At 47.6% G+C, this 25,562-nt stretch overlaps 1 protein-coding gene and 1 long non-coding RNA gene across 29 annotated transcripts in view; one reads left to right on the forward strand and one right to left on the reverse strand.

The window, feature by feature from the left end:
* The window catches only part of STK38L (serine/threonine kinase 38 like), a 179,419-nt gene extending 160,313 nt beyond the window's left edge, over positions 1-19,106 (forward strand). For 12 of the 28 annotated variants that reach the window (XM_089304730.1, XM_089304737.1, XM_089304735.1 and 9 more), the window contains 10 exons: positions 7,041-7,164; positions 8,159-8,313; positions 8,636-8,738; positions 9,691-9,752; positions 10,651-10,734; positions 11,525-11,642; positions 12,595-12,718; positions 13,033-13,128; positions 16,531-16,622; positions 16,706-19,106. In XM_089304730.1, the coding sequence (XP_089160856.1) occupies positions 7,041-7,164; positions 8,159-8,313; positions 8,636-8,738; positions 9,691-9,752; positions 10,651-10,734; positions 11,525-11,642; positions 12,595-12,718; positions 13,033-13,128; positions 16,531-16,622; positions 16,706-16,833 (1,086 nt within the window). In that variant the 3' untranslated portion in view covers positions 16,834-19,106. The remainder of the gene's footprint in view (positions 1-7,040; positions 7,165-8,158; positions 8,314-8,635; positions 8,739-9,690; positions 9,753-10,650; positions 10,735-11,524; positions 11,643-12,594; positions 12,719-13,032; positions 13,129-16,530; positions 16,623-16,705) is intronic. The other 16 variants (XM_089304739.1, XM_089304733.1, XM_070049552.2 and 13 more) reach the window with 2 other exon arrangements.
* LOC138843888 (uncharacterized) lies at positions 17,023-23,225 on the reverse strand. Its single transcript, XR_011379039.2, has 2 exons — positions 22,657-23,225; positions 17,023-19,758 (listed from the first exon to the last, which is right to left on the reverse strand). It is a non-coding gene; the product is annotated as an uncharacterized LOC138843888 (long non-coding RNA).
* Positions 23,226-25,562: the final 2,337 nt, after the last annotated feature.

A 25,562-nucleotide genomic window follows, 5' to 3' on the forward strand; every position in this document is an offset into this window, starting at 1 on the left:
GGGAAAAACTAAAGATGCAAGAAAGAGAGGGGAGATAATGACAGGAGTAATTATTAAAGATGGAGGAGCAGAGACATAAAAACGGAGGAAAACCGAGTAAAATGGGAACAACCTCAGGGCGCTGGAGATGGCATTCAGAAGTTCCATGTTCCTGCCTGAGTGGAGATGAGTGAGGGCATCAGCCTCAAGTAAAGGAAGCGGGGAGGGCTTACTGGAGACGTGAAGACAGAGGAGCTGTGAAATGTCATCCGGAAGTGTGGGAAGGCAGCCGTGGCAGGGAGGTAGAGGTGAGTGCCCACGGGATTGGCAGCCATGCATTGAGAGTACAGTAGACGGTCCGGTAACCTTAGCCTGGTTTCAGGTTGGGTGAGAAGGTGATAGGAACTATTGAGAGCTTGGTAGGGGGCCAGGGTTATAAGCAACTTTGTTGATGTCACACTGGTTCCAGAGGGAAGAAATGTAGAGAGCAAGGAATGCTGAGAGAGTGATTTGGTTTATGGGTAAGATAATGATTAGAGTAAGGGCATGGGTTGAAGACGGAAAGCCTCAGAGACCAGGGGAGTTAAGTGGAATCTAACTTACCAACAGTGGGATTTGTCCTGGATAGGGTGTAAGAGAAAGGACAAAAGGTAGCAGGCAGTTCAAGCTATAATCCAGCTACTGGCCACGTGTGGCTGAATTGTAGCTGGGCTGCAGGAGCTGTGCTGTGAATGTCAAATAGATACCAAGTGCAGACACGCTGCCCTCCAAAAGCACAGACATCATTTTTGTATTGCTTATATATTGAAGTACTGTTTGAATTATGGGGTTACATAAAGTAGTATTAATATTAACTAGACCTGTTTGCTTTTACTTTGTAAAAGTACTCTTCTACTTCCAAAAGAGTAATCTGCAGCTTGAATCATGTTTGTATTGGATAGCCCTGGTCTAGAACCTTTGGCCAGGCTTTGAGGAGCCTTGGGGCCACTGTTCTTGTCCTGTGAAGGGGCAGTCTCCCCGTGAGTCCAGCATCCAGTCCCTTTTACCTTTTGAGTTTGTTCCCCCCAGCCCTTGTAAGCTAATCTGCATTCATTTTAGAAAACCTTTTCCTATTCTAGTCTGTTAGTATTTTACATGTTAGCACGTGTACCGGGATGGTAACCACCCCACACGATTGAAGAGCTGCAGTGTGCCTGCTCTTGTGGTAGCAGATGACTGTACGTCCTCTGTGGAAACTGGATTTCCACATGCAGAAGCATGAAGCAAGACCCCTAGCTTACACCTCACAGAATCCACTCAACATGGATTAAAGATCTAAATCTACGACCCGACACGATCAAATTATTAGGGAACATTGGAGAAACCCTGCAAGATACAGGCACTGGCAAAGACTTCTTGGAAAAGACCCTAGAGGCACAGGCAGTCAAAGCCAAAATTAACATTTGGGATTACATCGAATTGAGAAGTTTCTGTACTGCAAAAGAAACAGTCAGGAAAGTGAAGAGGCAACCGACAGAATGGGAAAAAATATTTGCAAACTATGCAACCGATAAAGGATTAATAACCAGAATCTACAAAGAGATCAAGAAACTCCACAACAACAAAACAACCCACTTAAGAGATGGGCCAGGGACCTCAATAGACATTTTTCAAAAGAGGAAATCCAAATGGCCAACAGGCACATGAAAAAATGTTCTTGATCACTAGCCATCAGGGAAATGCAAATCAAAACCACAATGAGGTTTCACCCCATCCCAGTAAGAATGGCTTACATACAGAAATCTACCAACAACAGATGCTGGCAAGGATGTGGGGAAAAAGGCTCACTAATCCACTGTTGGTGGGAATGCAAACTGGTAAAGCCACTATGGAAGACAGTTTGGAGATTCCTCAGTGTGGGGAGCAATCCGGACTAGACTAAGTTACTCGAATTAAGACTTATTCTATGCATCTGCTCTCCTCTGTGGGGAGCAGCTCGGACTAGACTGTTACTGGAATTAAGACTTATTCTATGCATCTGCTCTCCTACAATATGGCGCTGGGAGAGGAGAAAACAGCTTCCGCACAGCTGCCTCCAGTTCAACCAATTAACTGTAGGACTTGCTCCTGATTGGAGAGCAGCGTACTCGGCGTGTGGGCAGCCGAGTTGGGATTGGCGGAGGAGGACTATAAAGGAGGAGAGAGACGGCATGCACCGGGAACATCTATGGGGAACATCTAAGGGGAACACCTGTGCAGCCCCCGAGAAGAGCCGGCCGGCGGTGTGCCGCTCCCCTGCGGAAGTGGGGAATGCGGCCAGGGGGAACTGCCCTTCCACGGAGGTGGAAGGGATAGTAGCCAACCCGGGAAGAACCAGCAGCAAACCCGGGGAGGGCCGAGCAGACGAAAAGAACAGCGCAGGGTCCTGTGTCGTTCCTCCACGAAGAGGGGGAGCGACATAATGGTGCCGTGACTCGGATAGGAAACCTGACTCGGATAGGAAACTTAGGACGGATATGAAACTTAGGAGGGAAGAAACGGGAAGAACTAGGGAAAATATCGGAGAGAGAAACTAGCAAACAGCCTAGGGAAAATATCGGAGGGAGAGACTAGCAAACAGCCTAGGGAAAAGCCGGACGAAAAGGGTGCCGGAAGAAGCTATTGAAAGCCTAGGCATAGATTCGGATACGGACTACGGGGGGAAGCTGGGAGAAATCTCTAAGGTCGAAAGTGAAAGCTAGAACAAACAGACTCGGACGCGGACTGTGGGGAGAGGCCAGGAGAAATGAGGGAGGAGTATTGTTGGAGGAAAGCTTGGGGAAACATACCGGGTAGAGAAAAATGTTAGGGAAATTGAAGCCGCGGGGGGCAGGCCGAGGCGGAAACGGAAGCCACTTTGGGGTTCTCAAGTTAGCCCGGGAATAGGGGGCGAAAAGTTGAAACTAGAAGCTGAGACGCAAGCCAGGTTGGGATCCGTCTGATTAGCCCGGGGAGCAAAGGACGGGAAGCCAAACCGTGGGGCGGAGACGTACGCTGGGTTGAATTCGCCAGGCTAGCCCGGGGAACTTGGATTGAATGCTAGTGGTGGAGACGCAAGCTACGCTGTGTTACTCGCGGAAGCCGCCGCGTGCAGAGAGAGCACGGGGCGTGAATAGATAGGGAACGCTGGCGTAGGCCGTGGTTCAGACGCGAAAGGGTTAAGCGTGGAGCCCGCGGAGCTCGCGAAACCGAGCCGCGCAAAGCCGGGAAGCTGCGCAGATGAGAGAGGCGCGCGGGCTGAAGCGGCGCAGAGCCGGGAACCCGCCGGCGGGGCGAGGTGCCGGAAAGCCGCAGGGATAAGAGAAACAGAAGTTTAGAAGTAAAGTGAGAAAAATAGGAATGCTGGAAGATAGAAGTAAGATGGGAGAAGTGGGAATGCCCGGAGATAGAGAAATAGAGAGATAATAAGGCCTCCCTACAACACTGCAATGTGAGAGCTTGGATTCGGTCTGCCTAATCAAGTGAGGCCATGAGCACCTGCGGCGGCTAGCAGCTTATGCGCCGCAGGTCACCGAAGACAGGCACGAATTAACATCAGTAAAGCTTCCCCACAATGCAACAATTAGGAGGCTTGGATTCGGTCTGCCTGATTTAAGGCGGTAAGCGCCAGCAAAGCTCGACCAGAGTATGAGCTGCAGGTCACCGAAGATAGGCACGAACCAACACTAATAAGTCTCCCCCACAATAAGGCAATGAGAAGGCTTGGATTCGGTTTGCCTGATAGGTCTTGTAAGTCCCCTGCAGGCAGAGCAGAGCATGCGCTGCAGGGCACCGAACACAGGCACGCATCAGCGCCTAAAAACCTCCTCACAACATGGCGAAGAGAGGACCCGGATTCGGTTTGCCTGATAGGACTTGTAAGAGCCTGTGGCAACTCTAGCAAGTAGAGCAGAGTATGTGCCGCGGGACACCGAAGACAGGCGCGTATCAACGCTAAAAAATAAAAAGAAAGGGGGATCTGTGGGGAGCAATCCGGACTAGACTAAGTTACTCGAATTAAGACTTATTCTATGCATCTGCTCTCCTCTGTGGGGAGCAGCTCGGACTAGACTGTTACTGGAATTAAGACTTATTCTATGCATCTGCTCTCCTACAATATGGCGCTGGGAGAGGAGAAAACAGCTTCCGCACAGCTGCCTCCAGTTCAACCAATTAACTGTAGGACTTGCTCCTGATTGGAGAGCAGCGTACTCGGCGTGTGGGCAGCCGAGTTGGGATTGGCGGAGGAGGACTATAAAGGAGGAGAGAGACGGCATGCACCGGGAACATCTATGGGGAACATCTAAGGGGAACACCTGTGCAGCCCCCGAGACGAGCCGGCCGGCGGTGTGCCGCTCCCCTGCGGAAGTGGGGAATGCGGCCAGGGGGAACTGCCCTTCCACGGAGGTGGAAGGGATAGTAGCCAACCCGGGAAGAACCAGCAGCAAACCCGGGGAGGGCCGAGCAGACGAAAAGAACAGCGCAGGGTCCTGTGTCGTTCCTCCACGAAGAGGGGGAGCGACACCTCAGAAACCTGAATATAACCCTACCACACGACCCAGCCATCCCACTCCTTGGAATTTACCCAAAGGAAATTAAATTGGCAAACAAAAAAGTTGTCTGCACCTTAATGTTTATTGCAGCTCAGTTCACAATAGCTAAGACATGGAATCAACCTAAATGCCCGTCAATAGAAGACTGGATAAAGAAATTATGGGATATGTACTCTATAGAATACTATACAGCAGTAAAAAACAGTGAAATTCAGTCATTTGCAACAAAATGGAGGAATCTGGAAAACATCATGCTGAGTGAAATAAGCCAGTCCCAAAGGGACAATTATCATGTTCTCCCTGATTGGTGACAACTAACTGAGCACCTAAAAGGAAACCTGTAGAAGTGAAACTGACACTATGAGAAGCAATGATTTGATCAGCCCTTGTCCTGACTGTCAAGGAACAGCATACTATTTTATTCTTTGTAGTATTTTCTTTTTCTACTTAATACCATTAGTTGAACTCTTTACTTAACAGAATTATTCTTAGGGGTTTAAACCCAACTTAAAATTGATCCCTGTTAAAAATAAGAGTGGGAATAAGAGAGGGAAGAGATGTACAGTTTGGCACACACTCCCTTGGACTTAACCCTAAGGGTGAAGCTAAAAACTTGCCATGGGAATCCAAATCCCATTAAGTTGGCAGATGTCAATGCTATCTTACTTATTAAAGTGATCAGTTTAAGTTCATAACTGATCATAAAGATAGGATTAAATGTCAAAGGGATCACATAAATAAGACCAGTGTCTGCTAATAATAATTGATAGAATTAAAAAGGAGAAAATGATCCAACATGGGAAGCAGGATACACAGCAGACTCATAGAATGGCAAATGCTCTAAACAGCACTCTGACCTCAGAATCAGCCCTTAAGGCATTCGGATCCAGCTAAAAAGCCCATGAGAGCATTTCAGGCATGGAAAGCCAAGACACTGTGGCAAAAAATAACCTAAATGAAGGATCTCTGTGAGTGAGATCCCAGTGGAAAGAAGGGGCCATCAAAGAAGGAGGTACTTTTCTCTGAAGGGAGGAGAGAACTACTTTGCATATGGCCTTGTCTAAATATCAACAGAGTCTATAGACTCAAGAGGCTTCCATAGCCTTGGCAGCTCATGACAAGAGCCTCAGGTGATTACTGATGTCAAAAATTAGAGTGTCAATTGTTAAATCAACAACAGGAGTCACTATGCACTTGCTTCCCATGTAGGACCTCTGTCCTTAATGTGTTGTACTTTAAGAATTAATGGTAAATCCAATCTTTATGCAGTACTTTATGCTTTGTGTGTCTGTGTGGGTGCAAACTGTTGAAATCTTAGTATAGAGTTGATCTTCTATATAAATATAATTAAAAATGAATCTTAATGAAGAATGGGTTAAGAGAGGGAGTAGGAGATGGGATGGTGAAAAAAAAAATCATGGTGGATTTATGATGTGGTTGTTTCTCCTGAAAACACCAGGTACAGCACCAGAAGTTCAGGGCTTTTCCTTTATCATTTTCAAATGCTGTCTAAAAGGGAATTGCTGCCACTTTTCCCTTAATGAAACAGACCCAGAGACTATAATGCTTTTTGATGCCAGAAAATATATTCTTACCCTGTGACTCCTGAGCTTGGATCTCAGAGCTTTCAGGGCACTGTGCAATAGTGCAGTAATCCCAGACACGATATTTTAAGCAGATCCTATTTTATTGTCATGAAAAGATTTATAAATCTGTATTCTCCTGTGATGTGGGTCAGAGTTCATCATGGTGCTTACTGAAAATTACATGAGCTTCAAATAAAACATGACAGTTAATCTGTGAAGAAAGAATGTAGGAATATGTTCATGCAAAAGCACCTGAAACCTGACCAGTTGAACCAATCCCAGACGTTACTCAGTTTACAGAATTTTCTAGTCTGTGAAATTTTCACACACTATTATCTCTAGTAATCCCTACTCTGACAAATCATTAGCAGAACTCTCAAAACTTAATTTTTAGTTGTTGATGTTTATAGATAATATAGAGAATTTTTAATACTTCCTATAAAGTTTTTATAAACTTTCTACTTTTTAAAAAACACAAAAAGCTAGCTCAACCTTTTGTGTAGCAGTTAATCCTAGTTTGCTGTTTTTAGCAAGCTTTGTCTTTTGCATACCAGTTTATAGATGATTAATTTCTACATGTAACATTTAAAGCCATACTAGTACCTTAAGTTTATATGACGAAGCTAGGGTCATTGCTGAGTGGAGGTTTTGGTTGGAAAGTTTTGAGATTAGTCATTGCCCTGTGTGAGAGGCCTTGGGTGTTCATCCCACCTTTTCAGGACTGAAGATGTAGAGTACCCCCAGACAGACCTGGAGCACCTTAGGAAGGAGTTTAATGAGAATAGGAACACACGTAGATCTTTCAGGTGTTTTCTAGAACTCCAGCTTCACTTCATGACTGTTCTGGGTGAATAATTTGTAACATACACGCTTAAGAAATACATCATGTGTTACAATTTTTTTTTTTCACAATATATTCACCTAGGTGGCCCATATCCGAGCAGAGAGAGATATTTTGGTAGAAGCCGATGGCGCCTGGGTGGTGAAGATGTTCTACAGCTTTCAGGATAAGAGGAATCTTTATCTAATCATGGAATTTCTTCCTGGAGGTAACAGAGAACATGGTAGCAATGACAGATGCTTTTCAAAAACGTAATAGTAATGTTAGTGATTGGGTTTACTTTTATGTTCCTAGCTCTGAGGTTTTATAGTCAGTCATAATTTTTCAGTATTTACTTTCAGAATAATGGTCATTTTGACCACAAATGAGATTATTTTGAAGCAGTGATAGTTGGCACGTTTTAAGTACTAACATTCTGGGTTCACTGTATGTAACTAGATTGTTATATGTCAAGAGTTAAGAAAATTGAGTCAATAAACAAGAAGATAAACAGCTCAGTGGGCAAAGGATAAGACAAGGGAAAGAAGAGAAACTCTGGCTGGTCTACCAAAAAGACTGTGTGTGCTTAGAAACCTTTCCCACATGTGTGCTTGGAGTCCTGTGAAAGGGTTCTCATGGTAGCATTGTCACTGAAAACTTGGATGCAAGATGGGTGCCCATCAGTAGAAGAATGGAGAAGTAAATCCAGGCATAGTGATATGATGGTTCACTCCCCAGCTAGCCACAACGGCTAGGCTGGGCCAGGCAGAAGCCAGAAGCCTGGAACTCTGTCTGTGTCTTCCGCGTGGGTAGCAAGGGCTCAAGGACTTGGGCCGTCTTCTGCTGCTTTCCCAGGTGCACTAGCAGGGAGCTAGATTGGAAATGGCAGCAGCTGGGACTGCAAATGGTGGGCATCACAGTTGACAGCTTGCTAACCCACTGCACCGCAATGCTGGCCAATGAGGGTATTGTTAATTTAAACTATTTTCCTCTTAGGCAGCTTACTGTGGGTGTTGAGTGGGGATGTTTCTTCCTTGAGCTCTGCTCTGATTGGATTTCACATACTTTCCATTTTAAAAACCATTAAATATTGTAAAACTTTGGCTTATGTAATGACTGCTATTCAGTCTCAAAGCTGGTTGGAGGTATACTGGGGGATCCCAATTGCTTAAACACAAAGAGCTTTTACAGTATGTAATTAACATGACGCTTCCCTTACTTAGGTGACATGATGACATTGCTAATGAAGAAGGACACCTTGACAGAAGAGGAGACCCAGTTCTACATTTCAGAGACTGTTCTAGCCATAGATGCAATCCACCAGTTAGGCTTCATCCATCGGGATATTAAACCAGACAACCTTCTGTTGGATGCCAAGGCATGTGAATAAACTGCATTATTCGGTGCCGCTCGTTCAGTAGAGCTGCCTGGGAGTGGGCAGCTACAGCTTAGGCTATTGCTGAACTACATCACTTCATAGCGGGGTGCAGGAAGAGGGCTTGCGAGAGAAATGACGTCATGCGGATGGGCTGCCCTGTTACTCCACTTTCTACTCTTTATAGTTTTACCTTTCACCTGTAGGAATTCCACACTAAGAGTCTTTTACAGTAATTGCCATTAAAAGAGGAACTTCTAAAAGTCTTTTTGTTCTCAAAATTAATGTAGTCCCCTGATTTTTTGCTGGATATCTTTTGTTTTAGGGTCATGTGAAATTATCTGATTTTGGTTTATGCACGGGGTTAAAGAAAGCTCACAGGACTGAATTCTACAGAAATCTCACACACAACCCACCAAGTGACTTCTGTAAGTTTGATTTCCTTTTCTGGTTAAAATATTACAGCTGGTTTAATCCAGCCCTGGCTAGAACCGAAGATTCTATCTCTTTACTTCCTCATTCCCTCAATGTACCAGTGTGTTTTGGATGTACAAGGGTCCTTCAAAAAGTTTGTGGAAAATGGATTTAAATGGTAAGTTTGGGGCTGGCATTGTGGCACAGCAGGTTAAGCTGCCACTTGTGTTGCTGCTGGCATCTCTCTCTTTTTTTTTTTTTTTTTTTTTGACAGGCAGAGTGGACAGTGAGAGAGAGACAGAGAGAAAGGTCTTCCTTTGCCGTTGGTTCACCCTCCAATGGCTGCCGCACTGCTGCGGCCGGTGCACTGCGCCAGGAGCCAGGTGCTTCTCCTGGTCTCCCATGAGGGTGCAGGGCCCAAGCACTTGGGCCATCCTCCACTGCACTCCCAGGCCACAGCAGAGAGCTGGACTGGAAGAGGGGCAACCGGGACAGAATCCGGCGCCCCGACCAGGATTAGAACCCGGGGTGCCGGCACCACAGGTGGAAGATTAGCCTAGTGAGCCGCGGGGCCGGCCAGCATCTCATATTGAAGTATTATTTTGAGTCCAGGCTGCTCTGCTTGCAGTCCAGCTTCCTGTAATGTTCCCAGGAAGGCCACAGATGATGATCTGCATGGAGCTCCTGGCTGCTGGCTTGAGCGGGCCCAGCCCTGGCAGTTGCAGTATTTGGGAAGCAAACCAGCATGTGGTTTCTTATCACTCTGCCTTCCAAATAAATCAATTTAAATATATGTATGTATATATATATGTATATAGGTATACGTTTATTTTGGAGTAGACGTTTTTTGAAGTTCATGCATAGTTGATTGTCCATCAGCTATTTGAAGTACCCTTGTAGATGTGTCATTTTGGATTTTGATGAGAGTTTTCCTCCCTTGATGACAGTCTGTTTTGTTGAAATTAGCTTTTCAGAACATGAATTCAAAGAGGAAAGCAGAAACATGGAAGAAGAACAGGAGACAACTGGTGAGTCAGCTATGTTTTTAAGAAAGAATTTTGTGTCCTTGTCCCCGAATCCCATGTGGCTTTTTTCCTGATTATCTGGTATCTTTATAATGATTAGGATGATAGAGCTGGTTCTGGAACCACACAGTTTCCTTAGTTTTCGGCAAAGGGAACTGTTGATGTTGACTTTGTAGCTTACTGTAGAGGATGCCTTGTGGCTGTCAGTGAATAGCTGAGCTGTGCGCGTACAGTGAGTCTCACCAATGAGGGCAGCTGCAGGTTCCAGTGCTCCGTCCCTGTGGTATGAGTCCTTACAGACCCGGTACAAGTGAGGTGGTTGCGAGTTTCTAAGAACTTCTTTATAGATAAAGTAAACAGGAAGTTTGGAATGTCAGCAGTGTTACAAGTGATAGATAAAATACAGTTTGGAAGCAGACTTTACCTTAGATGAGCTTAATTCCTCCTGTAATGTAGACGTACACTATTTTTAACTCCATGCCATTTCCCACCTATTATTTAGCAAATACAAGAGTTGCTTCCCCTTTTTCCTGCTTCCCTTTATCTTGTTAACTAGGTCCTTGACCATTCTTAAGGTTAGGAATGAACTTTTAACTTTGTTTTCCTAATTTCTGGTCTAGCACCCGCACACTTAAGTGCTCCCTAAGCATTTGCTCAGCATTCCTTCAGAAAGTGAACGATGACCACTCCTAGTCCAAGGCCTCCGCAGCCACTGGCTGTGGCCTTGGCATTGTGCTGCCTAGTCTTTGATTAGCCAAAGGATTGCAGATTTCCTGTGCCTATCAAACAGCATTACGCGGTTTCCAAAATGTGTAGAGCTATGCATTGGGGGATAAACTTTGTCCTACTTTTAAATGTGTCACTTTTAGATCAGATTTTAACATTGAGAAAATAATTACAGCATCTCCTCTTAAAGGGAAAAAAAATGAATACTGCTGAAAACTGTGGTGGGAATTCTCTGCCTCCCTTTACTGAAGAGTCCCAGGTATTGCTCGTCTGTGTGCTTTCCTAGTCTCGCGGCCCAGAGCCCCAGGCCTTGAACAGTGCTCCCAGGAGATGCGGAGGGGACTCGATACTGGAGGCAGGACACTTCTTAGCACCTGTTTCCATGCACACTAAATGCCAATCATGTCATCCCCCAGATCACTGAGGTGACAGAATCTGTCACACGCTCTCAAATGGCCCCCAGAGGGTTAGCCCCGTGGAGAGCTACTGTCTCAAAGAAATAATTTTTCTAAGACTTTATATGAATTAAGAATGAAAGACTGCGTCATTTCCTGATGGAAAAGCAATGTGTGGGAATTCAGTTCATGATGCAAATACCTGGCGCTTCCATGGTGGTCTGCATTTCACAGAGCTCAATCCCTTTGTCCATTCATCCTCATGTCAGCTCTTTCAGGACAGGTGGCATTGCTCCAAATCTGTGTAAGCAGAAACTGAGACTCCGAGAGGATGGCTAACTTACCAACACAGTGGTAGTGAGTGGGGAAGCCAGGCCTGCTGTTTGCACTGGGCTTAGGACTACATTTACAAATGAGCGAGTGGAGCTTCCCCGGGGGGCGCACTCATGTATTCTGTCACCTAGAGACTGGGCTCAGGGCTTACCACTGAGCCTTACACGTGCTAAACATGCGGAGTCCTTATTAAATGAAAAATGAACTTCTATATATCTATATCTGTCTATCTATATATATCACCTTTTCTGGTAGCAGGCATACTCAGAGATGGCAAAAACCACAGTATGAGTGCAGGTTTGACACGCTGCTCCTTTGTAGGCGTATTCCACAGTTGGGACGCCAGATTACATTGCTCCGGAAGTGTTCATGCAGACTGGCTACAACAAGCTGTGTGACTGGTGGTCCCTGGGCGTGATTATGTATGAAATGCTAATAGGTATGTGTTATCGTTCATTTATGCACATATTCTATACATTTCCTTATCTCACTGGAACATGTATGGCAGATATCCTGAACTCTTGTAAACCTATATCTGAGTTTTCCAGTGCTCAATATAAACTGATAAAAAAAAGGGGGGGTGGGGCTGGGCGTTTGGCCCAGCAGTTAAAACACCCATATCCAACATTGGAGTCCTGGGTGTGATACCAGCTCTGGTTCCTGACTTCAGTTTCCTGCCATTGCAGACCGTAAGATGTAGCAGTGATGGCTCAAGTAATTGGGTTCCTGTCACCCACGTGGGAGACCAGGATTGAGTTTTGAGCTCCCAACTTTGGCGTAGGACAGCACTGGTTGTGGCTGGCATCTGGAAAGTAAACCAACAGATGAAGGCTTTCTCTGTCTCTCAAATAAATTAATAAATAAAGGAGCAGTACTTTAAATCCTTTATTAATTTCAGTAGCATTTTTTTCTTAAAGATGTATTTATTTATTACTTGAAATGCAGAGTTACAGGGAGGCAGAGAGAGAGAGAGAGAGAAGTCTTCCTTCCATTATTTTACTCCTCAACTAGCCGCAACGGCCAGAGATGTGCCGATCTGAAGCCAGGAGCCAGGAGCTTCTTCCAGGCCTCCCGTGTGGATGCCGGGTCCCAAGGACCCAAGCCATCTTCTGCTGCTTTCCCAGCCATAGCAGAGAGCTGGATTGGAAGTTGAGCAGCCAGGACTCGAACCGGCACCCATTTGGGATGCCAGCACTGCAGGTGGTGGTTTTATCCTCTACGCCACAGTGCTGGCCCCTCAGTAGCAATTTTGCTATAAATCGGGGAATGGAGGCCCTTCTGATGGTTATGCAAAGCGTGCAGGTCACTTTTGCTGGTGGCGCTCGTTCAGGGGTGTAACTTAATTAATTGGTCACCGAAGCTGAGGAGGCTTTCTGCCGTTTGGTCTGTAGGGTATCCACCGTTCTGCTCCGAAACACCTCAGGAAACATACAGAAAAGTGATGAACTGGAAAGAGACGCTGGTGTTTCCTCCAGAGGTCCCCATCTCGGACAAAGCCAAGGACCTAATTCTCAGGTCAGTAGCCAAGTTCCTGGGAGAGGCCGGGGTGGCTTAGCATGTCACGGTACCCACAAGACCCATCCCACGTTTGTCGGGGACTCCACTGATCTACGCAGCCCAGGCCAGCAAGGAATGGGTGTTCGTAAAAGCGTGAACTCCCGAAATATGCAGAAAGTGCAGAAGAGGAGTCTTGTCAGTTACCAGAACACACACACACCTGTTAGCTCTGAGAGACGGACAGCGTCGTAATGCTTTAAAGTGAAATGTCTTACATTCCTGGAGTCTCTAGGTGTAACTAATGTGGTGGCTTCTCTGTTTCCATGTTCTAGATTTTGTGTTGACTCTGAAAATAGAATTGGAAATAGCGGAGTAGAGGAGATAAAAAGTCATCCCTTTTTTGAAGGTGTGGACTGGGGGCACATAAGGTATGCGGCTGGGCTGTGAGCGGGAGAGGTCTGGGTGAAGCAGGATGGAGGAGTTCGTTTGCCTTGATTCTGTGTATCAGATACAAGAAGTAGTGTTGGGAAGTCAAGTCGGTGTTTCCTGGCCTGTGTGAGTGAGTGAGACTAGTGGCTACAGCTGACGCACCATCGCAGGCTGATGGCGTGCTAAGGGAAGAAGCACACACCGTGCAGTGGATGGGCTCTTGAGGAGTGCTTAGTGAGGGCCGTGAACCCCTGCAGGCGTGTCTGCGTCTCACACTGTGACCCTGTCTCTCTCACTCACAGTGAGCTACAGCTCTATTGGACTGCAGGAGCAAGGTTAAGTATGCAGTCGCTTTGAAGAATGGCTTCTGGTTGTTCGTCGTGAGCTTTGGCCTTTTCTCATTTATGGTTGAACTACCTGCAGCCGCCTTTTCTGCCCGTGGCACCAGCTAGAAACATGAATCCGGTGGTGCCATTTCCCCTTTCACATAGCCCAGGAGCTGCTTTCTTAGGCTGTGGGCTGTGCTCCTCCCATGGGGACACGGTGCATCTTACAGGGCCTGGCCTGCTCCTCCCGCCCTCACGGTTTGGGGCTACTGTTCATTCCAGATGAGGTGCTCTTCTCTTCCCAGCCCTCGCCCCTGCCTCGCCCCTGGCCCTGCCTTACCAGCTCCTTTTTCACCTTTCTTCACTGGGTCATTCCCCAAGTAGCTTCAGTGGTTGCAGCTGGGCCACACTGAATCCGGGAGCCAGGAACTCCATCTGGGTCTCCTACATGGGTGACAGGGGCCCAAGCACTTGGGCCAGCTTCTGCTGCTTTCCCGGGCCCATCAGCAGGGAGCTGGATCAGGAATAGAGCAGCGAGAACTCTAACCAGCACTCCAGTTTGGGATGGTGGCGTTGCAAGCAGTCTTAACCTGTGGTCCCATGATGCCGCCCCTCCTTTGCACCTTCCAGGCTGCCTGTGTGCCACTCCCTCGGTGCAGGTTTGCACTGCCGAGCCTGCTAGGTCCTTCTAGCTATACAGTTAATAGCCAATATGAGGTAGTGCCAACAAAAGTGTATGGGAAATGGAATTAAAAGATAAGGTTATTTTGGTGCAGAAACCATTTGGAAATCCATGCGTAGGTTTTTGATACTGTATATTTTCCATGAACTTTTGGAAGACTCCCCCTAATTTTTGATCATTAGTTGTGTGTCCATCTGTGTTCTTAAGAACATCACTTGGATTTCTCACCACATCCTCAGGATAAGCCCTGTAAAGTAGGAGCAGTTAGGAGCAGTATTTTACTGCTGAGAGAAACAAGGTGTATAGAAGTGAGGTAAGTTGCCTGCAGTATCACAGCCAGTCAGTGGGAGAGCCAGACCTGGATCCTGTCTGTGTGACTGAACTGTCACACCACACCTGCTTCATCTCATTGTGGAGAACTGGGGTGCCCCTCTTCACAGTCAGAGGGATGCTTGGAGACAGCCAGTCCAATCTCTGGGCTTTATAATGAGGAAACAGAAAGCAAGGACTTGGCTGGCCACAGACACACTGCTAATGGAAGACAAAAAGGATAGATTTCAGGGCTCCAGGCTCCATCATTCCACTAAACTAAGTCAAGTCAGTATACGGTCAGCCCTCCAGCCATATTTTCTGCATCCATGGATTCAGCCAACTGTAGATTGAATATAGTTGGGAGTAAACTTGCACCTGTACTGAAGACATGTAGACTTTTCTTACTATGCCCTAACTGTTGCAGTATGGCAACTATTTATATAACACTGACATTGCCTTCAATATTATTAGTGACCTTCGAATGATATAAAGTCTCCAGTAGGATGTTTGTAGATTCTATGCAGACACTGTGCCATTTCATGTAAGGGACTTGGATTTTGCTATCCATGGATGTTCTAGAACCAACTGGATCCAACCCATGGATACTGAGGGATGACAGCATTAATTATAAACAATGTGGAATAATTCTGGTAAAAAAAAAAAATATGTATTGTTGAAGTGGATTCATTCTGAGAGGAGGAGCTTGATGGGGGCAAGTGGTGTGGAGTTACCACACAGACCCTGGGAGTCAGGTGAAAACAGGCCAGAGGCAAGCAGCCCACAGACTCGTTTATTTCAGTTGGTACTGCAGCTTATATAGCCAAGGCAGCCAGTCCGGTCAAGGGGCAGTCTATGCCCTAACCAATCACAGGCTGTTGCCAGGCAGTTTCTGAAGCCATCCAATCACAACCTGTTGCCAGGCAGGCTCCGTTGCCATGTGGTTTCCGAAGCCATCCAATCACAGCCTGTTGCTAGGCAGTTTCCGTTGCCAGTGGCCATCTTGGCGTGGCCTTTTCATTCCACCACAATGTATCATTTAAGATACTTTGGTAAACTTAGTCCCCAAATGGAGCCAGTAAATATTAGTGGGAAAAAACAGAAGCAATAAACACTGATAGCTTCTTTTAACTATAAACATTTTAGAGAAGGAAGGAATCACACCACGACTTGTATATTCCTGATTCTCTGAAGATGTGTGAGTTGTTGGTTCCTATGTTATGACTGACACAGTTATGATTTGTGTAAGTCACAACAGAGATCTCCTCACAAAGACATAGTCCCTTCATCTTTTATACTCCTTATTTTCCTCAGCGATGTTGGAGTTTACATAATCTCTGCTGGAAGAATTCTATTCCTAAAGCAGTATCCCAAATACTTTGTATAATTATAAAAATCCTTAAAGTAAAATCTCTTCTGTTTTTCTTTTCTTTTCACTAACTCTTGTTTTTCTGCTTTAAAAAAAAAAAAAAAAAAAAAAAAAAAAAAAAAAAAAGCCTGAGAAAGTCTTAGTACAAAGACATGGAAATTCTACGTAAATGGAAATATTTGAATTAAAAAGTCATCCTCATGGGTTGGGCATTTAGCCTAGGGATTAAGATGCCCTGTGCTATAGTGCAGGACCTGGGTTCAGTTCCTGGCTCTGGCTCCTAACTCCAGTTTCCAGTTTCCTGCCAGTCCAGACTCTGGGAGCCAGTGGTTATGGCTCATGTAATTGGGTCCTGCCACCCATGTAGGAGACCTGGATGGAGTTCCTGGCTCTAGCTTCAACCCTGGCTATTGCAGGTATTTGGGGAGTGAACCAGTTGGTGGGAGCCCCCTCCCTTCCTCTGTCACATAAATAAATATATTTATATACATACATAAATAAGTTTTTAAAAATTATTCTCAGCTCTTGAAATCTGCTTAAGTTTTCCCAAACCCACAGTAAATGCCCTTGGCCTTTGTAATATCTATAGGATAGCATGTGGAATTTGCAAGTAGAATTGTTTATTGGAAAATTAAGGGTTCAAGAAAATTTACCATGGCTACTCAATACCTTTTTTTTTTTTCTATTTTTTAAACACTTCACTACCTTTTCATAGGGAAAGGCCAGCAGCAATCCCTATAGAAATCAAGAGCATCGATGATACTTCCAATTTTGATGACTTCCCTGAGTCCGATATTTTACAACCAGGTAAGACAGTGTAACGTCATTATTAAAAATCTGCCATTTCACTAACGAACTGCGTTCATTCACGGCTCACTCTTCTATTCTAGTGCCAAATACCACAGAACCCGACTACAAATCCAAAGACTGGGTTTTTCTCAATTATACCTATAAAAGGTTCGAAGGGTTGACTCAGCGCGGCTCCATCCCTACGTACATGAAAGCCGGGAAGTTGTGAGTGAGGAGCGCATTCGCCCACAGCCAAGAGAACTCAGGTAGCTGCATCACCAGGCTTGCTTGGCGTAGGTCACAGTACACTGAAGCACTCCTGACGACGGACGGTGGTGCTCGCCGACTGCGAGAGGAAATTCTGCGGGATTAGGATTTCTAAGACTACTACAGGAATTGGTTGGCAGTGCCAGCTGGCTTTTTTTTTTTTTTTTTTTACTATTTTATTATTTTTGTTAACTTTATTATACGAAGGTACTGGAATAAAAGGAACATACATCCCTCTGTAACTGCACTGCCTACCTGCATATTAAGGTCCATTCTGCCTGTGTGTGCCATGGCTTCGAACTGTAACACCTCTAATCAGTTCAGGAGAAACACATATCACTTAAAGCAACATCGGCCAAGCTGTAGGTAACCCTGCAGTGCGGCTGTTTTCCTGCAAATCGTAAGGGTCTAGATAATCAGTAAAAGCCATCTCCCGTAGCTGGTGGGAGAACATTTGCCCTACTGGTTTGGACATCCGTAGAATATATCTGAAGACAATTTCTGTAATGGTTTTAAGACATTTAAGGAGAAATAACACTGGTTCTTTATGTCATCCAGTTGCTACACAGACACCACAGTAGGGTGCGACAAGAGCATAATAAGAAAGAGGAAGCTTATCACCTTCACTCAAGCAATCCACTAATATATTTACTTCATTCAGAAATACTGACCTTTATCTATGTAGTCTGTATACTGATAGGGAGATGTTCTGTACTATAGGAAATGGAAGGTTGCTTTTCTCGTGACAAGAGGACTTCTTTTTTACCAAGAGGACACAGCATTATTTTAATTTGATTATGGTGAGTTGAATCCCAGAAATGACAATGGAGGCTGCTTGTAGAACTAGTGTATTTTTATTAAACTATTTTTTTAAATGTCAAACTTCTGATCATGTATATGGACTCGTAGAGAACAAAGCTGTTCACTTTGGTTTTCTAGAAAGTTGTTACATATCACGGCTGGTTAACGTTCAGTTCCTCTGACAGTACGAGTATTGTCGTGCCATTATTTTCCTACGCTCCAAGTGTACCAAAGATCCTGAACGGAGTGGGCGTTCTCCACTGAGTGGGATTTTACTGAGCTGTGGGAAGGCCACGTGCGGCCCTGGCCGATCTTTGACAGGCCCGGCCCCTCCACGTTGAGCTCCTCCGCTGTGGAACAGGAAGGAAAGGCAGGCTGCGAGGTTGCGATTATCGCGTGGGGCCGTGATGCCAGCCCCAGAGTCCAGGTATTCCCTCAGAATTCAGTGATCTTTGCTAGCCCAGCGTTCTCCCTCTAGAATGAGCCGCTTCAGAATACTAGCAGAGGAAGAATACGGAGTGGTCTCACGTGACGATAGCCCCGCCAGCCACCTGTGCTCTCCGCGGAACCGCCGCATGGCCGCCCACAGCTCGCTCCTCCTCCTGCGCGGTCCTCCTCGGACTCCCTGGGCTCATCTTCCCTTTGCTGGTCTCGATCACGTGGCCGAGCCGGAGGAGAGAGGGAGCTCTTTTACAACTCTGGGTTTTCTCAATTGGGCTAACTCTGATTTTTCTAATTATAACTGCCTTTAATTCTTTTTTCAGAAACATCGTTAGCGCCTGCTGGGGTTTGAGATTGTCACCCCCCCTCCTGTCCTGGGCTGGGAGGAGAGTGCCCTGGGTCTGGTCTAGGCGGGCAGCATTGAGGTTGCCTCCGAGAGGGACTGAGATGGATGCAGAGGAGCGGGGTCACCTGAGGTGACCGCCACTGCTGCGGAGACAGCGCTTTGGTTCAGTTTCCCTGAGAGTGCTTAGGACCTCCTGGTAGTGCAGGGGCCGTTCTGGAAGGGTCACTCTGCTCCCTGGAGTTAACAGAGTGCTTCACCATCTTTGGGGGTTCCCCTCATCACGAGCATTTCTTAAGTGCCTATCCAAAAGGAAGTAAAGACTGCCTGCCCTTTGGAAGCTAAGAATTTGATTCATGATGCAAATTAGCACACGATGTGCAGAGTACCCTTGAGACTGAATCCTCTCTATTATTCGTCTCCCATATTTCAGGTGAATCATTTCATTTAAATGACAAAACGCTATCTGATCAACTGGGTATAATGACATTTCTTTAAATTAGACTCTATTTTGAATTAAAAGAGTTTTATTATAAACTATGTGTGTTTTGGTTTTTCTAAGTATACAGAAAGCTTGTATAATTTAGAATTATTGGTTTCCTGATTTAATGTAGACTGATTTTTTTTAATTAAAAACCTTTGTATTAAAACAAGTTATGTTATTTTGTTCATGCATTTATTAGTGATGTAGTGTTAAATTTATAAAATGTATTGAAGCATTGTGCTGCCTGCAAAATAAGGACTCACTTAGAAATCAGCCACGTCATACACAGCTGATTTAATAAGCTAGTTGAATGGAAAATGTGGAATATTAAAATGTTCTTTGGTTGCTAAGGCATGGTTAAGATAGGGTTACTTTCATTTCTATAGCAGCATACTTTTTCAGTTTTTGAAAACATCTTTGTGTAAATCTATACCTTTTAAAACATTTTAAAGTACATTTTTTGGTTTTTTTTAAAAGATTTTATTTATTTTACTTGAAAGTCAGAGTTACACAGAAAGAGGAGAGGTAGAGACAGAGAGAAAGAGAGATCTTCCATCCGCTGCTTCACTCCCCAGTTGGCCACAATGGCGAGAGCTGCGCCAATCCGAAGCCAGGAGCTTCTTCCAGGTCTCCCATGCGGATGCAGGGGCCCAAGGACTTGGGCCGTCTTCTACTGCTCTTCCAGGACACAGCAGAGAGCTGGATCAGAAGAGCAGCTGGGACTAGAACCGGCGCCCATATGGGATGCTGACGCTTCAGGCCAGGGCATTAATCCACTGGGCCACAGCACCGGCCCCTGGTGTTTTCTTGTAGGAAACCTTTAGACAATCAATTAATCAAAATTAATATAAGATCAATTAATGGAAGAAACAGCTCTCTCTTTTTAGTGACCTGAGACACATAAATTGAGATTTTCATCAGTAGAGCTCCCTGGCAATGAAAAGCATTCTCTCTCTGAATTGTTAAAATTCAGAACATTCAAGATGATTGTTTTGCTACAAGCATGATTAATGCCCCCCCTTACTTAAATTTCATTTCTCTTTATAAGTGCACTTATCTCTGAGAAATCTTAACACACTGAGAACAACTATAAATACGAGACACTTGGGACTACTAGAGGCATTTTAGATTTTTATGAAAAAATGTGAGGGATAATGCTGCTTTAAAAAAGAATAAAGTAATATATATATATTAGTTATTTTTTAAAAAGCAATAAAATGCAGCATTTGTCTAGAAAAATAATCATCAGGCTCTTGAGTTTGGTGTTCAGGTACTGAGTTTCAGAACGTGTCTATGGTGGCATGACAGCTTTTTCACTGAAAGGAGGACAAGAATAAGAACTGTTTACAAAGTTTCCGCTGGTGAGGTTACTTTGGTTTAATTTTTGAGTGTTGAGGTAGGCGCTATTCAGAACTCAAGACTATTTTGTAAATGTAAACTACTGAACAACTTTTACACTTGAAGTGAAAACAAAATAAATATTTGAAGTTTCAGTCGTGTTATGTTTAAGCAGTCGGGATAGTTGAAAACGTCTTTATCTAAAGATCTCCCTACAAAGCTGTAAGCAAAAACATAAGGCTACACAAACTCTAAGTTGTAGTGTCAGGGCCTGGCTGAGACGAGAGCTATATAGCTGCTCCATGAGTTCAAAACCTGTTGGTAAGCAGAAAACTGAAAATGCCTCCCACCAGCAGGCACTGAAACTGGCCCAGGTAGCACTCCGCCCCGTGCCCCAGAAAGCACTGACAGTGACGACACTTTTCCACTGGCCCAAAGGAGCCAGACAGGATCCTGTTCAACCCGGTCACACTCTGGTGGTCCCTAACCTACATCTTTTCCTTAATGCCCTTGTTAAACAGGGAAGTCATTGCGTGTCAAAATCTGGGCCTCGGGTGGGCATTTGAGCAGCAGTTAAGATGCCCCTTGGGATGTTGGCGCCCCAGTCAGGGTGCCTGGATTCATGTGCCCGCGCCACTCCCAAGTCCAGCTTCCTCGTATGCCCTCCTGTGAGGCAGAAGGCAGATGATGGCTCGGGTACTTGCATCTGTGCGTTGTCTGAGAGACCAGGATGGAGTTCCTGGTTCCTGCTCCTTCCTGGCCCTGCCCTGGCTGCCGCAGGCATTTGGGGGCCTAGAGCAATGGTTGGGAGATCTCTGTCTCCCTGCCTCTGAAATACAAATTAATTAAAAGTTGCCAAAAAGTTACTGTTAAAAATGAAAATGGGGGGCCAACTCTGGGGTGCAGCTGCTAAGCTGTGGCTTGCATTGCAGGTATCCTAATTTGGAGCCTGGTTTGAGCCTGACTGCTCCACTTCCCGTCCAGCTCCCCACCAATGCAGCTGGGTAAAATAATACCTGAACAGGAGGGGCTGGCGTGCTGTGGCATAGCAAGTAAAGCCGGCAGTGCCAACAACCCATATGGGCGCTGGTTCAAGACCCTGTTGCTCCATTTCTGATCCAGCTCTCTGCTATGGCCTGGGAAAGCAGTAGAAGATGGCCCAACTCCTTGGGCCCCTGCACCTGCATGGGAGACCTGAAAGAAGGACCTGGCTCTTGGCTTCAGATTGAGGCAGCTCCAGGCGTTGCAGCCAACTGGGGAGTGAACCAGTGGATGGAAGACACTCTCTCTCTCTCTCTCTCTCTCTCTCTTTCTGCTTCTCCTCTCGGTGTGACTGTGACTTTCAAGTAAAATAAATAAATCTTTAAAAAAAAAAAAAAGGAGTTGAAGAACCCTCCTGTACAATTCTGTGGAATGCAGAGGGAACCCTCCTGTGCAGCTCTGTGGAACACAGGAGGAAGGGTGGAGGCCCCTGGACACCTTGCTCCCTGTAGGAGCGCAAAAGTAAATCTTACTATCGTCTCCGACACCCAGGAATGCATTGTCTGTAAGGGGAGAAGAGCTGCAGGTAATAACCACAAGTACAGAGACACCTGCATAGCACCCCCCCCCCCATCTTGTCCTAAGTTTTAGCCTTGCTTGTGATTTTCCTGGAATTTTAGTGTACTGCTACCCCTGTCTGGCTGGTAGAAATCCTGCTCCACCCTGCGTCATCTGCTGCAACAACCAAGGGCGCAGAGAATGCCTCTTCGACGAGAGGCGGCACTGGCCGTGGTGGCCCTCTGGGGAGTGCACGAGCACGAGCGGCTGGAAGACCTCTCTGTCTGTGTCTCATTCTGTAACTCTGCCTCTGAAATAGGCACATCTTTAAAAAACAGCAACAGCAATGTAACTGACACCAAAAAACTATGTATGCTTAGGGCCCTGTGATGTCTCAGTACACATTGTATACACTGTGCAATTCCCAAATCAGGGTGAACATATGTATCAAATACTTCACCATTTCTTTATTATGAAAACTCAGCCTTTCTCCCAATTTTTTGAGCAAAGCCTACAGTACATCATTATCGACATTCATTTTTTTCTGTGCAGTAGAACCCCAGAATTTCTTAACTCCTAGAGAGACGGAATCGTCCATGTGCTGGGTCACTCCCCGAAGTGGCAGCAAGGGACAGGGCGGGGCCAGGCTGAAACCCGGAGCCACAGCTCCTGGCACAGTCCTCAGCCCCTCTCAGCGCGGCCAGCAAGGCGTAAGGACTCCCCAGCTCCTGCCGTGCAGGGAGAGTCCCGGACCACAGCGAGCGCTCTGCATTCCTCCGGGCCTTCAGGCTTTGGGTGGAAGTGAATCACTCTCAAGACTTGGCCAGATGATGACTCACCCGCAAGCTTGGACGCCGTGCACGACGTCCACTGCTAAACAGACCCGACTGATGAACTTGCTTCGACCCTCGGCTGCCCAGACAGGACTGGAGGTGTCTGATGCACCTGGGGCCAGGGGCTGTGAGTCTCCCGGAGATGCTCTCGGGGCCAGATGGCATAGCATCAAGGTGGCACCAAACAGGCGCCCTCGTCCCCCCACACACGCCCTTGCGAACCAACTCGGACCTGTGTTCTCCGTCCGGAAACCCGGGCCTGTGCAGGTCTGGGGCCTAGCTGCCCCGGCCCGCTGCAGGATGAGCTTCCCAGCTGCCCGCAGTGGTGGGTGGAGGTGGCATTGGGGGGTAGAAGCCAGGAGTGCGACGTTCCCAGAGCGGTTTCCCGGGCTGGGAGGGACCCGGCGCGAGCCTAACCCCAGCTGCGTGCAGGGTCCGTCCAGCGAGTCCCCAGGGAACGTGTTTCCGGAGTGACCCACGCACTCGAGGAGCCCAAACGGCGCCCCTGGTGTCCCCTCCACCGGCCCCTAAGCAGCGACGCGCAGGTGCAGTGAGCGCCCCGACGCGCGCCCGGCCCTCCCCGCCCTGCCAGCCCGGGGCGCCACGGCCAAGCCCCGCGTTCTCCCCCGCGCGGCTCCACGGCGCCTCCTCCGGCCCCGGCCCCGGCTCCGGCCCCGGCCCCGGCCCCGGCTCAGGCCCCGGCCCCGGCTCCGCCCGTCGCGGCTCCGCCCTGCGCCCGCTCCGCGGCTCCAGCGCGGAGCCCTCGGCGCGCAGACTGCGGGCGCCAGCCCAGGCCGCGGGCGGAGTCGGCGGCGCCCGGGGCGCTGCGGCGGGGTCCCCCGGCTCCCGGGCCGAGCCCAGCGGCTGGGTGCCCGCGCCCCTACCCGGGGCCGACCTACGCTGGGGGGCTCGGGCGATGGCGGCGGAAGAGGAGGCTGCGGCGGGAGGTGAGGTTGCCGGGGGCGGGCGAGGCGGCGCCCGGTGAGCCCACGCTGTGCTCGCGGCTGTGCCCGCGAGCTCGTGAGTGCTCCGAGGTCCCCGTGCTGTCGCGCAAGCCGGTTGTCATCTGCGCCTCGGTGCCTGGCCGCGAGCACTGCCGGGTGCCGCGGCGCCTCCGCGGGCGGCTGCAGGTGCACGGCGGCGCTCACCTGCACCTGCCGAGCCCGGCCGGCCTCCGGGAAGCCGGCCCGCGCCGCCGCAGCCGCAGCTCTCGGTGTACGCTTAGGAGGAATTGTGTGCCGCGAGTTGGAAGTTAGGGCTTTTGTGGTTTTCTTTGCTTGGGACCGCTTCTCCCATTTACGGGTCGGAGGGGTAAGTGTCCGAATCTCTGCCGTTCTGATGTGTGTGTTCTTTGCTGATGATACGGACTCGTGGGGGAATTCTCCTGTAGGACTTGGAGGACCGGGTGTAGGGCTGGGACTCCCCCTGTGCCCCGGCCTGTTGCTGAACTCTGCCTGGTGTTGGGACTGGGTCATTTGAAAGCCCCTGACCTTTGTTTTCCCATCTGTAAAGTGGGTGGATAGCAATGGTGTGTGCTTTATAGGGTTGGTAGGATTCAGTGGGGTGGAAGTGCACGCAGAATGCTTACCCTCTATGTGGGAGCTACTTGTTTCTTAGTAGCTTCTGGTGGGGATTAACTTAGTTCCGATCTGTATTACCCCATCAACGAGTCGTCTGCAACCTGTGAAGAAAGTGTTGTCCCACGTGAGTTAAAATTGGCTAAATTGAGCCGGCGCCGTGGCTCACTAGGCTAATCCTCCGCCTTGCGGCGCCGGCACACCGGGTTCTAGTCCCGGTCGGGGCGCCGGATTCTGTCCCGGTTGCCCCTCTTCCAGGCCAGCTCTCTGCTGTGGCCTGGGAGTGCAGTGGAGGATGGGAGACCAGGAGAAGTACCTGGCTCCTGCCATCAGATCAGCGCAGTGCGCCAGCCACAGCGGCCATTGGAGGGTGAACCAACGGCAAAGGAAGACCTTTCTCTCTGTCTCTCTCTCTCACTGTCCACTCTGCCTGTCAAAAAAATAAATAAAAATAAATTGGCTAAATTGAGTATTTGGGTTTTTCTGGGGTGGAAAAAAAAAGTGCAAATGCCCTATTATTTGGAAGAGCGACTTTCCCAGCCGAGTCTCGGGGACTTGGAGAGTTTTTCTTAGGGGTGGGCTGCTACTCTGCTCAGGACCACATGTGAAGCTGTGAGTGGTGGTGATTCATTGTATTGAGGGGTAGATGGGAGAGCGGAGCCGACACCTGCTGTGTGCCAGGCGTTTCACAAGCACTGCCTTTGTCAGTCTTACAGCAACCTTGTGGTGCAGGGGGCGTCTCCATTTCACAGATGAGAAAACTGAGGCCTGGTAATCCCACAATGGGAAACCAAGCTGCCTGCCTTTTCCTGCTCTCACTGAGCAGTGCTAACAGACACCTCTTTATCTTCGGAGGGTGGGAAACAATTATTTGTCCGCATTCTCCCCATCACCAGAGGTAGAACAAGAAAGGTTTTGATGTGAGAGGCGGGGGTCCTGTGTTCCTGTACACTCGCAGGCTGTCCCTATGGAGAAAGCCTGGCTTGGGCTTACGCTGCAGGAGCTGCTGAAGGACTGTAGGTGGCGCTGGGCAGAACCACCTGCTCACTTAGGCTTTTGGATACTTTTTTACTTGTTTATTTTGAAAGGCAGAGAGAGAGAGAGAAACAGAGATCTTTCCTCCACTGGTTCACTCCTCAGATGTCCACAACAGCTGGGGTTGGGCTAGGACAAAGCCAGGAGCCAAGGGACTCAGTCCTGGTCTGCATGTGGGTGGCAGGGAACCAAGTGCTTGAACCTCCCAGCGTGTGTGCTGGCCGGAAGCTGGAATCAGGCACAGAGCTGGGACTCTGATACCGGATACGGATGTCCTAGGTGGTGGTCTCACCACTGCGC

Source organism: Oryctolagus cuniculus, chromosome 9 (genome assembly GCF_051225735.1).
Source record: "Oryctolagus cuniculus isolate XC-2025 breed Fujian yellow rabbit chromosome 9, ASM5122573v1, whole genome shotgun sequence".
Classification (NCBI taxonomy): Eukaryota; Metazoa; Chordata; class Mammalia; order Lagomorpha; family Leporidae; genus Oryctolagus; species Oryctolagus cuniculus.